This window comes from Amphiura filiformis, chromosome 16 (assembly GCF_039555335.1).
Source record: "Amphiura filiformis chromosome 16, Afil_fr2py, whole genome shotgun sequence".
Taxonomy (NCBI): Eukaryota; Metazoa; Echinodermata; class Ophiuroidea; order Amphilepidida; family Amphiuridae; genus Amphiura; species Amphiura filiformis.
Genome location: NC_092643.1, coordinates 34,697,284 through 34,713,804, shown reverse-complemented (window position 1 = coordinate 34,713,804; position 16,521 = coordinate 34,697,284). Strand labels below are relative to the sequence as shown.

Here is a 16,521-nt window from a genome sequence, read left to right as displayed (position 1 = left end):
TCATCAGTTGCAGTAATGTAAATAACACTTAACAATAATAGGTATCACTCTTTGATTTCATTAAGGCACCACATCTTATTTGGTCCTGTAGCACTATCGGTGCCCGGTTAAGTACCGTTGACACTTGCTATTATACCCTGGTGATGTAACAGATTGTATAAAGCATAATAGTCAACATTTGTATAGTGTTAGCGTTTTTCATTTGGATAGAAAAATCAAAGCACTATGCAAATGTTCAGGGTATGATAGAAAGAGCCATCTGTAACTAACCTGGCACTGATAGTCCTATAGGACCAAATAAGATGTGGTGCCTAAATAAGGCAAAAAAAAAATATTGTTGTGTTGCCCTCAAGTGGGAAAATGGGAAAGTTGGGTCGGACGGTCGGATTTTTAAAAAAAAAAATTAATTTTTTTTTTTTAAGCCTTCAGTTTTTAAAAATCCCCTCAAATATTAAATAATGCTTCTTCAATTAGGGGACATTTGTCAATTTTGACTTCTGGGTACCTGTTAGACATCAATTAAATACTAGTCTTTCAATAAAGTTTAAATATTAATTATAAGTGAAAAACATTGATTTTTTTGAACAAATCTGTAAAAATCATCATTCATAAAAATTAAAAAATTAAAACGACCCTGATTTTTCAGGATTTAGGGTCGGACGGTTGAGGGCAACACAACAAATTTTTTTTTGGCCTAACCATAATAACAACAAATTTTCTACACACTTTTTTAATACACAATGACATGGTACAAAAGAAATATCATGACTAAATCATGACTATTTCTCTAAATCCTGTGCATGGGGATAGCAATGCAACAAAATGTCAACACAGAGCAAATTGTTGATAATTATAGTGTCTCAAGCATGAAACTGACCTCTCTGAAGTGAATTTCAGCTTAAAGTTTTGATGTAAAAAATATTACTGTTAATCACTTTATGCATATAGATATGTAATTGGTGAGGGATAAGCTCTGTATGGGAAAATAAGGATGAATGACTAGACATGGGATACTGAGGAATTTCTAGGTTAAAACCCTTAAATATGGTATATACCAAAACACAATACCACACTTCATACTCATATTTTAGATATATTTAAGATAATATTCATAGCATGAATACTATAAAAACCCACACCCAGATAATCCTATATGGAGGAAGCATATTGGGCAAAAGGTTTTAGAAGTTATTCTCCATTTTGAATTACTCTTTGGTGCGCCATTTTGGCGGTGGGGGGGCTATCTGAATAGAAACTAAACTACTCAATTGTTACTGAACACATTAAACTGAAAGCTAAAACACTGCAAAATAACATAATCAACTTAATATGTATGTACTAGTTAAAAGACATTTGAGAAGCTAAAACAAACCACATCATATTTTAAACCACTATCAGCTATGTAGTGACTTGCAAACTTTAATTATACATTGTTTTATCTCCCGGGGTATTAAAGTTTGGTTTCAGTAGGAATGTGCCTCCAAGAATATTTATACCAATTTTCCAAGAACAATGTTTTGACCAAATTTAACACAATTTTGCAAATTTTTAATTATAAAAAAATATATATAAATATTGAAATTTGGGTTCTAGGTTTATAGATGACATTTGGATTTTTTTTTAATTGACTTAACAATTTTTATACCAAAAATGACCCAGAAGAGGGACCATTGTTATACCAGTGCATCAAGAATGACACCTATATTTGCAGCACATACCCATATGGTCATTTGTACTGAATACCCCAGGCTTTCTCTATAATTCGCCAGCGAAGTGTTACGTGTAATCCGATTATCACCATGTCAACTGGATCATGCTTTTGAGTTCTACACCACAATCGAAATAATCGCAATACAAAGTCTATGGCATGTACTACCAATTCCATGATGCGTGATCCAGTTACTAGGGAGTTATGTAACCACTTTGCTAGCGAATACAGTTCATTGATATAAGGTTTAATTTAGCAACACTACTGTCTGTTCAATTAGCTTAGATTCTTGAATTTTAAAGATATTTGAAAAAATAAAAAATTTTGGTCAAAGTCATCAACGAAAAGTGTTAGCACAGCCTTAGACCTAACGTGATTTATACTTTTCAAATTCTAATGTTCAATTTAAAACCTCATTTCTTTTCAATTTTGGTCTTTTCCCGCGATATTTTCATAAAAAGTCAGAGAACGTCGGGTACCATAAACTTTTTGAATCAATCCATTTAGAGCAATGGGGACGAATGTCATAATGCGCTGAGATAGTATTTATTCAACCATCCGCATCAGGAAGTATTGTCCAGCAAAATAGCTATATTTGCCAGTATGCCTAATTTGTGTTGAAACCCTACCGTTGAAACATTGCGTTATTATTTATGAACTAAGGTTTTCTAAAATAGGCCCAGCTTATATAAATACATTCCTTGCATATTTATTTATTTATTCATTTTAATCATTTATTTGTGCGAATGGGTCTGAGAAGGTGTAGGCCTATTATTGTTATAAAACTACACATTTATTTTCAATTTGTTATTTCCTTTTGTTTGTTGAATACAAACTATGCGAAGGGCATTTGGAAACAAAAGAACTTTTGTACAAGAAAATATTATTTAAAATTATTTTTAAGTTCTTGTAAAGTTCTTGTATCTGAAAATGTCAAGCGAATGCTGATATTCTTGGGAAGGAATGATGGTATTAAACAAAACTCAATTTACATTGTAAACCAGTTGAAATAAGAACGAAATCCATAATTTTAATGTCATTGTTTAGGAAAAAATAATGCTCAGAATAATGTTATGCATTCGTGTAACAAAAACCGGTGGACCATCATCACCTATATATAGAACCTATCCAATAACCGGAACGGTATAACAATTGAAATGGCAGGGCAGATTGGTGGACAGATTGTTTTGCTAAATTGGATGGGTCTATGCCCTAAGTTGAGAATGGACCGTCCCACTCGATTTGTAAAAAGGTCGCGAACCCTTTTGGTGGACCCAAGTAACTGCCTAAAATGAGGCAAAATTGAAAAGAAATGGGGTTTTAAACTGAACTTTGGAATTTGCAAAGTATAAATCACGTTAGGTCTAAGGCTGTGCTAACACTTTTCTTTGATGACTTTGACCACAATTTTCTATTTTTCAAATATCTTAAAAATTCAAGAATCTAAGCTAATTGAACAGACAGTAGAACTGTAACTCTACAAGGTACTGAATATGCATAACACTAACAATGAATAAACATGAGTACAGGATGACATCATCCCATCTTTACCTGCTGCTTGGAGATAATTATAATTCATAATCCATCACAAGGTAAACACAATGGAAGAAAATATAATTTCATCATTAGTCTTGATCAATGCAGCAATTTTGTTTTGTTTTTGCTTTTTGGAGGTTATTTCATGCTTCAATTGCAAATTAGTGAAGACAAAACAGCCATTTTGTTAAAATAAGCAAACTTTGGTAAAAAGCAATTTGCAATTTAACTTAACGTGCAAAAATAGTGCTGCCAGCATAACATCCCATTTTCCATTTTTTGTGTACACTAGCTGCCCTGCTATAATGACCATTTTAGCTTTAAAAAAGTTTCATGCAAATAAATTTGATCCTCATGTCCTAAATTGTGCTAGATCCCAAGCATTCCTTTTCCCTGTAATTTCACATTTGTATGTTTGTGTGTGCACACTACCATCACAAATCTATATGTTATAATGACCATATTAGCTTTCATAGAAAAAAATGCTTCATGCAAATAAACTTGATCCTCATTTCCTAAATTGTGCTAGATCCGAAGCGATCCCTGTTCCCTGCAATTTGTTTTCTGGACATCTAAAGTTCCTTGCACATTAGACTCTAATCTACAGAGGCATATCATGTGGTCAGTTTGCAAGTGGGTGAGGCCAATGGTACAAATGTTGCGGTTGTGTATATGTCCAGTATGCTCACTGCTCAGTGACCACAATGCTTTCTTCCCTGTACTTATTTTGGTTAATAGTGACAAAAATTGCTAATACAGATCTTGCAACTGAGGTATTTCTTGTCACTATCAACCGATGTTGCACTGAATAGCAAATCAGTACAGGGAAGAGATGCATTGTGGGAAGTGTAAGATATTTTCACCGCCTGGTAGTTAAGCTAGCCTTTCCTGCAGTGCAAGACATGTATGAGAGGGGGGGGGGGCACTCAGTCTCCTTTATGCCAGTGTCAACCTATGAAGTTCCTTTTTCATGTTTTTCAAACATATGGAATGTCATGCTACAAACAATAAATAAAATAAAAGCAGCAAAGCGATGTCACACACCAAATATGTTTTCTACATGAAACCACGATTCAGGAGTCATTCCTTCAGTTACCTAACCATTACCATAGCAATTCAATTTCTTAGCTATTTGGGGCTATTCGGGCAATCAAAATAATAACAAATCTCCATCCATTGCAAGCCCTAAAACTGCAGCTACAATTTGTGCATTTTTAATGTGCATTTTTGCTTTCTATTCTATCTTTTTTGCATTGGGTGCATAGGCTTTTAAGCTTGCATGGGTTGCAGGTATAGAATGAATGTGCTCAAGGTTGCCAGACTTCATAGTAATTATCCATAATTAATTTTGCCTATTTGTAATACAGATTCACAGTAACAGTGTACCTTGTTCAAATGACCTTGGGGAAACTATATATCACGATATGCCGACATTTTGTTATCAACAGATTTTGTTAATGGGTATAAATGCAAAATTTTCCCCATAAACTGAAAATATTTACATCCTTATTCCTTACTGACACAGGCCTGTAGCCAGGGGAGGAGCAATGGGCATGCACCCCCTAAATTGTCTAAGATCATCCAAAAAATCCCCCCAAATCACCCAAAATACCCCAAATCCTAAATTCCACCAAAATCACCAAAAATCGCCCAAGATCACCAAAAATTGCCCCCAAATCGAAAAGACTCGCCAAGAATCCACCAAAATTTGCATACACTCCCCCACAGGCACACCTTTTCAAAAATCCACCCTCCACAAAGTCCTGGTTACAGGCCTGCACTGACACATTGGTGAGAGAAGAAAAGAGTTGAACATCTGGCAACCCTGTTGTTAAAAAATGCAATTTATTAATGTTACCAATGACTATAATGAATGCGCATGTAGCTGTGTTGCCAGCTTGGTCAGTGAAGGTGTAGGTAACTTCAGTCATGCCCACTGGAAAAGAATCTCCCGAGTGGTGAGTTTGCGTCACCATCGGAGCCAATCCCGAATCATCGGTAGCCGTCGGCTCGGTCCACGTCACCACCCGTGATGACGTTCCCAGTGGCACGACAAGAGGGAGTGGATTCGGACAACCGCTTATCACGGGTGGCGAGTCCATTGGATCGGTACCTGTTGGCATTGCAAGTTGGTAAAATATCACAAATATTAGTGGATAAAATAACTAGAAACACTCACCTTAATATTCTCCAGGATATGTACAAGGGCAACATGAAGAGGAGAGAAGAGTGCAACAACTGGACATCATCACTGACATCTGGGAGAAGACTTGCAACAAGACATCTGAGAGGGAACAACTTTGTGCATGCAGCTAGTAGAGTAAGAAAGGCTTTAAAGAGACTAAACCAGAAACCTGAGTGACTTCAGGAACAAATAACAGGAGTGAATGATCTAGTTGAAAAATACAGATCTAAAATTGTTACATACAGTGCAAACTACAAAATATACCAGTATTTCTATTATACAAAAAGTATTACAATAACATCCTACTAGTGCATTTTAAGGCTATAATTACAACATAACAACATTTCTGCAATCTTCTCTAATATACCTGCAGAGCTGACAATAGCTTTATAAGGAACAGCTTCAAAACTTGACCAGCAGTTGCCTGCAGGTTAATAAGGTTGGAGCCGGTTTCTATTGTTTTAAACAATGAAACATGCTTCAACTGCCATCAACCACCGGTCAACTGGCGTTTGAGTTTTGAAGCTGCCTCTAAGTTATGAAGAGGTATAGATCATGCCAGAGAACAATGCTCACAGAGCAAAGTGATATCTCTTTTTTACTTGGTGTTTGGGCCAGGTGTTTGGGCCAGACTTTGCAGTATAGCATGCTGAGCAGGGTTTGCCACTGACTCCTCTCACAAAACACTTCTAAGCACTATATGTTGGTACAAATTTATGGGTGGAGAAAGACAATAAAGGTAACAAGCCTATAGAGGCCGTCAGCCTTTTGCCATCTTGTGGGTACAAATGATCTGCGTGTTCATGCGTCGGACACTACGCGCAGGGCGCAGCTTGCCACGCAGCTGTTATCACGCATCAACGCGGTGATTTTGCTGTTCACGCATGGAGATCGAACAACCATCGCAGCGTGTACCCACAAGATGGCGGCATATGACGTCATGCTGATGGCCTCTATTCTTGACACAATGACTCAACGCAAACCTGCAAAGTTGTGATTTTGAATTGAAGTCCATACCAATGTAAAAAGTAAAATGTCAACTCGGACAAGCATAATAGAGAAGATGGCCTTCATTGATTTAAAAAAAAACTAGGAATAAGTATTATCTATATCGATTTCAAGAATATGTAAAAACATATTAATACATATTACAACTAACTTAATCAACAGCATTCTTTACTTATACTTTCCTATGCAATGTGACATTAGTATATTACTTATTATAGCATACATCCACAGCATTAATGAACAGTCTTAAACATATTCATTATTTTTGTGGATGCAAGTTTACAAAAAAGGTTATTACAAGTACATAATTTGACCTTTAGAACATATCATGCAACATCAAACCAAACCCTCTCACACTGACATCAACACTCACAAGATACTGGATACATGCATGCATGTAGAGTAATGTTCATTTACTGAACATGCATGCATACATAGATCCATGCCTCTCTCTATTTTTCTCAAATCCCTCTCTTCCTCTCCCCTCTCTCACTCATCTCTGTCTTACTCCCTCACACATCTCTATCTTCCCTTGCTCACTCTCATTAATAGTCATCTCATTTATATTCATCTCATTTTTATTCATCAATTATATTCATCTGTATAAAAACCTTAAAAACCTTAGTTTATGACTTAAAACAATACAACCATGTGATGTCAAAAGTTAACAAACTTGTAGCATAGTTTTCATGCACAGGAATACATAAAAGCTGCAGTAGAAAGAAAAGTCATTCAGACTGAACTCATCCAAAAAAAGATGACTGAAAACTAAACAAAACATTTCTTAAAAAGTTAGATAAAGATCATAGTAAGAAAACATATCAAAAAAAAAAAAAAAAACACCCAAGAATGGATGTCAGAGAATAGCAAATAATCAAAAGCAAAACCTGTATTAAGGAATACAGAATAGAACAATTATGGGCCTTTAACAAAATAAGTATTAACAGAAACATAGAGAGAATGATAAAAGATTCCCCCTGACAATCTTCTGCCTGACTTTGTCTAAAGATAAAGGGCAGATTATGATTTAGTTTAAATCTGGAATGTGGGCAAGCTTGACAGTTGTAACAAAGAATACTTTGGTGTATTAAATCATTAATAGTAACTGGCTTCTCAGTTTTTGAATAGATCCAAAAGTAAAATCTGCATATTTTCATAATGTCAAGATGCAGACATGACACTGAGGTTTAATTAAAAAGGACGAAAAGTCAATGAATATCCCATATGTATAGGAAAGAAAAACTTTAAAAGGTGGATATTACTCTAATCAGAGGAAGAATATCACCCTTGAAGATGGGAATATCTTAAATTTTATCATCAAGGCCAAATGCTACTTGGGATAAACATGGGAAGATATGTTTTGAAGGTTTTTAATTTCTAAGTATAGTATCATGTCCAATAGACTGAATTAATCAGGCATTCTTAATGTACACACGGTTGTGGTTTGCAAGTAAAAGAAATACCAATTCTAATTTGAGGCCTGTCAGACTCAGGCTACTTGTCCACCATCAGGTGGACAGATTTGTAAAAAAGTCCAGGACAGTGGGATTGGTATTTACAACTGTGTATTTACCCTCAATGATGACATCAAAGGCACATATAGCTGTGTTGCTACTAGGATCGGTGAATGTGCACACAACCCGCGTCGTTCCGACTGGGAATTGTGTGAAAGGTTGGTGAGAACAAACCAAGGTTGGCGTCACTCCTGAGTTATCAGTAGCCTGTGGTTCTGGCCATGTGACACTGCCTGAGGTTGATCCTGCTGGTAGCTCTGCACGAATATCCTCTGGGCAGCGGGTCACTACTGGAGGAATTGTGTCAGTTTGTCCTGAAGAGAGACATGGAAATTAAGGACTCGTTAGATATGCAAATTAGAGGCTTATGGATATTTTAATTTTCCTGTACAAATGAATGCTGACCCAAATATTTACAGATTTTGGTGATTTTTAAGGTCATTTGAAAAAACAAAAAGGGCCAACCCACCAACCCTACTTGAAAGGTTCGTCCACCTATAACAGGGGAGTTTTTTCGTTGCCTAACAGGTTACAGCTTTATTTGACCTCAGATGAACATACCTTCTTCTATTGTCACTGTGAATATACAGCTAGCCCGGTTGCCAGCCTGATCAGTGAATATATACTGCACTGTTGTAGTTCCTAGTACAAAGGTATCTCCAGGTCTGTGTGTCTGCAGAAGATCCACTGGACCCTCAGCATCAAATGCTGTCGGTGGAATCCAGCTCACGCTCAGGAAAATGTCACCAGATGGTACGGTGTAGGTCAACGGCTCAGGGCAATTTTGTACTATGGGTGGATTGACATCTGTCGCCACTGGAAATGTAAGAGATTTTCATGTGTAAGATGTGTACATTGCAATGAATTGCTGTAAATCAGTACAATTTTACAAATATTTCTCAAGAGATTTTAACATTTTGAGAAATGCCCCTGGGGGGGGGGGCAAAGAATTTTTTGGCACATCAAAAGGGGAAATTTGGAAATTTTTTGGAAATTCTGTTTTTTGTTATGATTGTTTTTAATAGTACATAAATATCAACAATTCAATGCGAGAATGTTGAAAGTGCTTTGTTGTTATAAACTAAATGTCCTTCTTGGATTTAACTGATGGTATATTTCTGGAAAGCAGTTATTAAATCATATTTGCAGGTTCTGTCCGATGTACTATATATGACACAATCTGATTCATGGGAGCCAAAGGTGGCAAATTTGAAACTGAGATAAAGGCAAACACACAGAAGTAAAAAACAATAAAATACATAAGAAAATACACATCACAAAATCTCATAACTTTAGAACCAAGTATGCTAGACCTTTGGTGTTTTCATTATATGACAGCCTAATGTAACTACAAGGTAATAATTATAGTAAATCAATTTTCAAAAATGCCTCCTTTGGCCCCCATGGAGCAGATTGTGTCACATATAGAATTAATGTAAAATTATACCAATTTTAAGCATACATCAACAACAATAACAATAGTAATCTGTTATAACAATAGTAATAAGAATGAACATTAATGGACGTTTTAAAGTCTTGCTATTATATGGAAACCAAGCTGATGAATAGTACCAATATCAATTATGCAGCGATTTAAAATTCAGATTCAGATCGTGGCAATATTGATTCTCTCTTTTACCTACCACGAACATTAACGATAAATGTGCAGAATGCACTATTTCCTGATTGATCTGTAAACGTGTAACGCACGCTGGTTTCACCAACGGCAAAAAAGCTTCCGGATTGGTGAGATTGCGTCAAAAATGGTTGGACTCCGTCGTTATCTGTCGCTGTGATTGGATTCCATGAGACGATTTCTCCAGAGCTTCCCATAGGAGCTGTGATTATTACGGGAGCTACAGGACAACCTGAGATGACTGGTGGTGCTGTGTCTATTACACCGGCTAGAATGATACAATGGAAAAAATGGAAGGGATATATGGTTGTTATGTGTTATTACATGATGTGCAATACACTGGGAGTATTGGTGATGTGCAACCAACACTACAAGATTCCTATTGCGGTTGTCTGCACAGACCGTCGCCAAGGTACTGCATAGGCACACACAGAGTACCTATACAGTACCAATGATGCTACTGCACAGGACCCACCACCAGTGGTAACTGCACTGGTGCTATACTGGTACTCCCCTGGTACTACACAGTACCAGCTAAGTACCTTGGCGGCGGTGTACCTGTGTGGGCGGACCCAATAGGAATCTGACAATGTACATGATATGTATGGATACAACTGGTGGTGATGTAGCCAAAACCAACACATCCAAAACAAAGGTGGATTTAAAATGGAAAACTTCAAGACTTTTGGACTGATCGGATACAACAAATATTAGAAGTTGAATGTTTCAAAGTGCATTAATGATAAAACAATATGTTGTTCATGGTTATAAAAATTGAAATGAATTGGTGAATGTTAATTAGGATTAACACAATGATTTTTTGCCTAACAATTTTTTTAAACAAATCAGATTTGATGAAAATTGTCTCAATGTTAGGACCATAATTTATTAGTAAAGTAAAGCTTTTTTGTATAGTCTTGCTTTTATAATATTTTTAATTAAGTGTACATTTGAGTATTATGCAATTGTATTTTATGGCCATATTTTAAATTAAAAATAATGTAACATATCGTCATGAATTCTCTTGAATTATACAACAGGGATCAGCACTGCGCCATTGACTAAACCTGTGTGCTGTCCTCTGTTGCTCACTTATCAAGCTGAATCATGTTAATTAATAAGCTGCCTTTGGATCTCTACAATAGGATCCCATGTTCATAATGTTACGTTTAATCCGATGTCAACTGAATCACGCTTTTGAGTTGTGCACCACGATCAAAATGATTGCAACACGAAGTCTATGGTGTGTACTACAAATTCCAAAAGGTGTGTGATCCAGTTATCAAGGAGTTATGTAACCACTTCGCTGGCGAATTCTGACATACTCATAACGATAAACTTGTAAACTGGATCACGCTTTTGAGTTGTGCACCACGATCAAAATGATCGCAACACAAAGTCTATGGCATGTACTATTAATTCCAAAAGGTGTGTGATCCAGTTACCAAGGAGTTATGTAACCACTTCACTAGCAAATTCTGACAAACGATAAACTTGTAAAAATTTGTAGTCTACAATTTGGAACATAAGGATGTTTGTCATACAGGTAATATCATTTTGAAGATTGTATACACCAATTTTAGGACAAGCAATCAAAATCAAAAGCTTCAGAGCTTTCCTCGTTTTGCATTTTGCAACTGAAACTAAAAAGATTAAGAAAACCATACACCATCTATGGAAGACATAAATTTAATCTCCCTTACTGCAGGTGTAAATTGCAATAGAGGTTATCCACGTTACTCATGTGTGACTTCTAACAAAAGGCGCTGGTTCCCATAGTATTCCTCATTCAAACCAATTCAATGCACAACCTCGGAGTTGCCTGCATGATGTTGGCGGGCTATTTTGAAACAGTCATGGTTGCACATGCAGGTACTTCTTTTGAAAGTCCTAAACAAGGTATAGCAGTCGCTGATAGGATATGGAGCTTATAGAAGAACATGGATATCCTCTATTAGAGTCACCCATTCAGGTAAGCTTATTTGAAATTCACACTCCCTGTGTGGGAAATTAAGGCTGTGGATTTCAATTCGAATAGCCAAATTGGGAAGATGAATTGACTGTTTAGCAAACATACAGAAATCAAGTCCAGAAAGAAATTATATTTAAATAATACAAAATTATTATTTATTGAAATGGATAAGAAATAGTATTATTCTTTTTAGAAAGTAAATATAATTAGCTTCTTTCAGTCTTGAAAACTAGACTTCACAAAGTAATATTAGTATATATAGCAAAAATCATTTGGAATTAATTCTTTTATTGTTGCAAATACAGAAAGAGGCATGAATAGTAGGCATAGTAAATACAGTAATAGCCATTAACCAGAAGACATGGCAAAACATTTTGTCATTCTTTGTCATAACTTTTTTTTCAAATACAGAAAGAGGCAAAAACAGCAAAAGTGTAGATATATTTCCAAGGAGCACCCATCAGTCCGATGAGTCATTAGTCTAAAAGGGTTAACCCCCTGAGCACTACCTGCTGATCTAACATTGCCTCTGATTGGTCAATTACATGATATCTTCATTTTAATCCCCAGTCAGAATGGAGCTTTGTAAATAATTCACCCCATTTTTTTTTGCGTGGTGAAATTGTTCTAACAATATTGCTGATTGGTCCAATTGATAATGAAAACTTTCTTTTTGGCCAATCGGCAGGTAGTTCTCATAGGGTTAAAGTAAGATTTTGGGCATTTTTAGGGTTAGGATTAAGGCTAGAGTTAGAATTATTGTTAGGGTTAGTGTTGGGGATATGGTTAGGTTAGGGTTTGGGCTTAGGTTAAAGGTTAGGGGTGAGGATTAAGGCTTGGGATATGGATTATGGTTCATAATGACCCTTATTGGTTTTTCAGACTAATGATTTTGGTCAAATGCAACCTCAAGAACATACTATTCAGGTTCACTTTGAAAGATTTACAAAAGCCTTTTGCAATTTTTGAAAAGATTCAATGCAGAAAGTGATTTAGAGCTATATTAATGTGCAAATCAATAATTACACACTACAAGAAATGAGTAAAAGATCTTCAATAAAGGCACTCTCACTACATCAAAGTTAACTATTTCTATTGGAAGAATAAATGCAAGACTATCTACTGCAATATTTTCATTGTTAAATTGCAAAAATGAAAAACAATCTGCTAAACAAAGATAAAAATGAAAATAAATTTGCTAAAATATGCTACAAAAAGAAATGGTAAAATGTTAGTATAAAGGGCAAAAATAATAGAAATAAAATTAGTACTATTGTTAGCATCTACTGGCTATCTCTATATCAATGCTGTCTGCTAGTAATCATGCAGGTGAAAACTTTCCCGCCACAAAATTAGGATCAAAATTGCAGACGACATAAAAATGTATGAATTGGTGGAAAATTACCAATGATGTTAACAACAAATTCACATCGGGCCTGATTCCCAGCCTGATCACTGAAAATGTATATGACAGTCGTGCTGCCAACAATAAACTCATCACCCGGTAGGTGGGTTTGCAACACAGAGGGTGCCATGCCCGAGTTGTCGGTTGCAGTAGGTTCAGTCCAGGAGACTTGTTGTGAAGGTATTTGACCTGGTGCTACGTTGACTGTGTATTCCATGTCCCGTGGGCATCCAGTGATGGTTGGTGGAATGCGATCAGGCATTTGTACTGTGCAAAATGGGTAGGAATGAATACAGTGAAACAGGTGCACAATAAAACATGCAATTGGACTTCTACTTGATTTTATTCTTTTACCTTTTGCCAAAAGAGTGGCTTAGGAAGATTTTATGTCAGTTTAAAGGGAACCAACTACCTGTTCCACATAAAATTAGTCCTGTTTTCAATTAAAATTTAAAGGGCGTAGACAGATAGGTCATTGACATTTTTTTAAAGCTAAGTAAGATGGTGTATTTATTTTTTTCAATTTTTACTCTTTAACCCATTTTATTTCTGTTTAACCTTTGACCTCCCAATCATGCAATTTCAATCTTAAGATGTTTTAGTAAAAAGGAGGCAAACTGTCAAAAATCAAGTAGATGTCATAATGTGATAACCTTTTAAAAACATACACAAAATTAATGTAAAACTGTATTATTAATTATCCTATATAATATCATGTTACATGAAACCTTTCCATTTATGAAAAACAATGTAAATGAAACTTTTAAGTTAAAACATTTAACATAAATTGTGAAAATTAAGAACGTCACAACAATTAACTTCAATGTTTCCACCACCGTGAACAATGAATGACAGCACTCCAGTCCTCCCCTTCCCCTCCAAAAAAAACCCAATAAACAACCAATCTATATATTATCACAAATGCAAGTAATATTGCATATTTTTGTAAATTTTTACAAATATTCTGTGTGCTAATTATCCGCGGACAGATAGTCCACATATTGACAACAATTTGCGCCTCTTGTCAGCAATTGGAAAGAATGAATGGTTTATTCATTTCATTTAAATTGTTTTTGTAAACTGGAATCTGCCATTAGCAAACAATCTGATCGACCAATTGCTGGAAGTTCCGACGATTGCCTAAAAGCAGCTCAAAAAACTGACCAAAAAGAAATTCAGTGATCCTATCCAAATGATATCATAACAGAGAATGACGTTCCAAAACAAAGGATGGTCGTGATTGGATATCCATGAGTCAAAATGACATCAGCCCTTTGGACCATGCATTACATCTTATTTCCCCCATTAGTCTAATGAAAGTTGATTCTAAGTTTCCTGTCCCCCGCCTGCATCACCTTTTCAACTTGACCAAAACTTTCATATTTTCAAAAAAAAGTCAATTATCTGAAAATTGAGACGGAAATAATCAAAATCGAAACTCTCAAAATGCCTGACATCCCATGCTGATCATACTCAGCAGTTTTTCTTAGTTGTAGGGGTAGAGGATGTAGTAAATAGTGATTTTAAGGATTACATCATCATGTTTCTAGTGATTACAAAAATTGCAAATTTCTTTTCATTTGAATAAAAATTCAAATCTTTTCTCAATCTGGTTGAGATGGTCTTTCACCAACAATATAGGTAATAGCCATATAAAGTTTTGACAATAATGAAATTTTCCAAAATAATGAATAATGAAATCATGAAAAACAAATTCAAATCTTTTCTCAATCTGGTTGAGATGGTCTTTCATCAACAATATGGGTAATAGCCATATAAATGAAGGTTTTGACAATAATGAAATTTTCTAAAATAATGAATAATGAAATCATGACCTCATTCATATTTCAATGAAAAAAAATGTGACGGGAAACTAATCATTTCATTTCATTAGCCTAAACCCTACACACCATTACACCCATCCCCTGCCATTATCCTGGGTGCTGCCATCATTGTGAATGAGTAAGGAGGTGAACTATTAATTACCAGTGACTGTAACAAGGAATGAACAGGTAGCCATATTTCCAGCTTGGTCAGTGAATCTGTAGATGACATTGGTTCGACCAAGTGAAAACAGACTCATTGGAATGTGGGATCTCGACACAGATGGTTGCACCCCAGAGTTGTCCGTCGCAGTTGGTTCCGGCCAGGTAACGATACCTTGTGTGTTACCGGCGGGGAGCTCCACGGAGAAATCGTTGACACAGCCTGAGATCACAGGCGGTATCACATCCACTACCGTAGCTTGTGTGACGAAAATAATGGTAAAGCATAAAGTATAGCAGAATTCACACAATAGTCATAAATTATACCAAAGATGTTAGACTCAAAGAGTTTGGACTCTGCCATATTTGTGTGCATCACAAATTGTTGGAGACATACTATTTTAGTCCCATATGTAACAGGCCAAAATGTCAGATTTACCCAGTTACCTGTTTGATTATTCTGTGCCCAAACTCTTTGAAGTCAAATGTCTTTGATTATTACATAATATACACAGCCAGATTATCCACAGAGTACTACAATGTACACCAGTGTATACACAGAGTAGTTATCCTTCAGAGTGAGTTAAGATCCCAGATTGAGTACGGTACATGTAAGAAATGCCATTAACAGAACCTGTTTAAGCAGTCACATATGTGGACATCCATATCAAAAGAATGCACTCGTCGGCTGCTTCATGTACCTCTTTTTACATTATAGCTATAAATAAATACCAGACTCATCTCAAGTGGAAGACACTTCAAATCATCCTTAAGTAACATGGTTTAGAGAACATTCCTAAACCATATGAGTTGGTGACATCCATTTGAGATGAGTCTGGTATTTATTCCTAGCTATTATTTGCCAGTCGACAAAGTGCATCCTTTTGATATGGATGTACACATGCTAATTGCCATTTGAATTTAGCCAGAATATAAAACAATAAGGATCTAAATGTGTATTCTGGAGTATCAGAAGTATATATACATGAGGTATAAGTACCTTCCTGTATAAAGAGTGAAGAATCTGGCTGTGTATGGAAACATGTGCAGCTTACAGCTACAGGTGATTGCATTACACACACCATACAGCTTACACAATTAAAAAATATTTCAATATCAAAATGATCTGAAATTAACAGAAAGTGCCATGTTATAGACAGTGGCAGTGGAAGCATTAAAATTTAGGGGGTTTGGGGGACGAGCATATTTTGTTCCGGTTTTACTGTGACCTTTTTGCGCACATGAAGCGTGTGAAAAATTTCAATTTCTGATTATTTTAGCCCAATATGAAGGTGTGATTTGCTATTTGGTATTTGCCGGTTATCCATGGGCCCAAAACACAAAAGAGTTTTTTGTGCTTAAAGGAAAAATACACAGGGCAATTAGGCCTATTGCTTTATTTTTTCTTCAATTATGATCATAATTTTAACCATCCACCACTTCTGTCGCTTCTGGTTATTGAGTTTGGGTAAGTATGTGTAACACAATCACCCATATGAATTTAACCCCCTGAGCACTACCTGCCGATCTAACATTGCCTCTGATTGGTCAATTACAGGATATTTTCATTTT

General features: G+C 35.8%; 1 protein-coding gene across 1 annotated transcript in view; it reads right to left on the bottom strand.

Annotated features, from left to right (window-relative positions):
• Positions 1-16,521, bottom strand: part of LOC140135911 (uncharacterized) — a 232,440-nt gene that overhangs the window by 171,259 nt on the left and 44,660 nt on the right. Inside the window, exons 28-32 of the mRNA XM_072157581.1 lie at positions 14,951-15,208; positions 12,965-13,231; positions 9,595-9,855; positions 8,513-8,767; positions 8,011-8,265 (exon numbers count right to left, since the gene is read on the bottom strand). Of these exons, the coding sequence (XP_072013682.1) occupies positions 8,011-8,265; positions 8,513-8,767; positions 9,595-9,855; positions 12,965-13,231; positions 14,951-15,208 (1,296 nt within the window). The remainder of the gene's footprint in view (positions 1-8,010; positions 8,266-8,512; positions 8,768-9,594; positions 9,856-12,964; positions 13,232-14,950; positions 15,209-16,521) is intronic.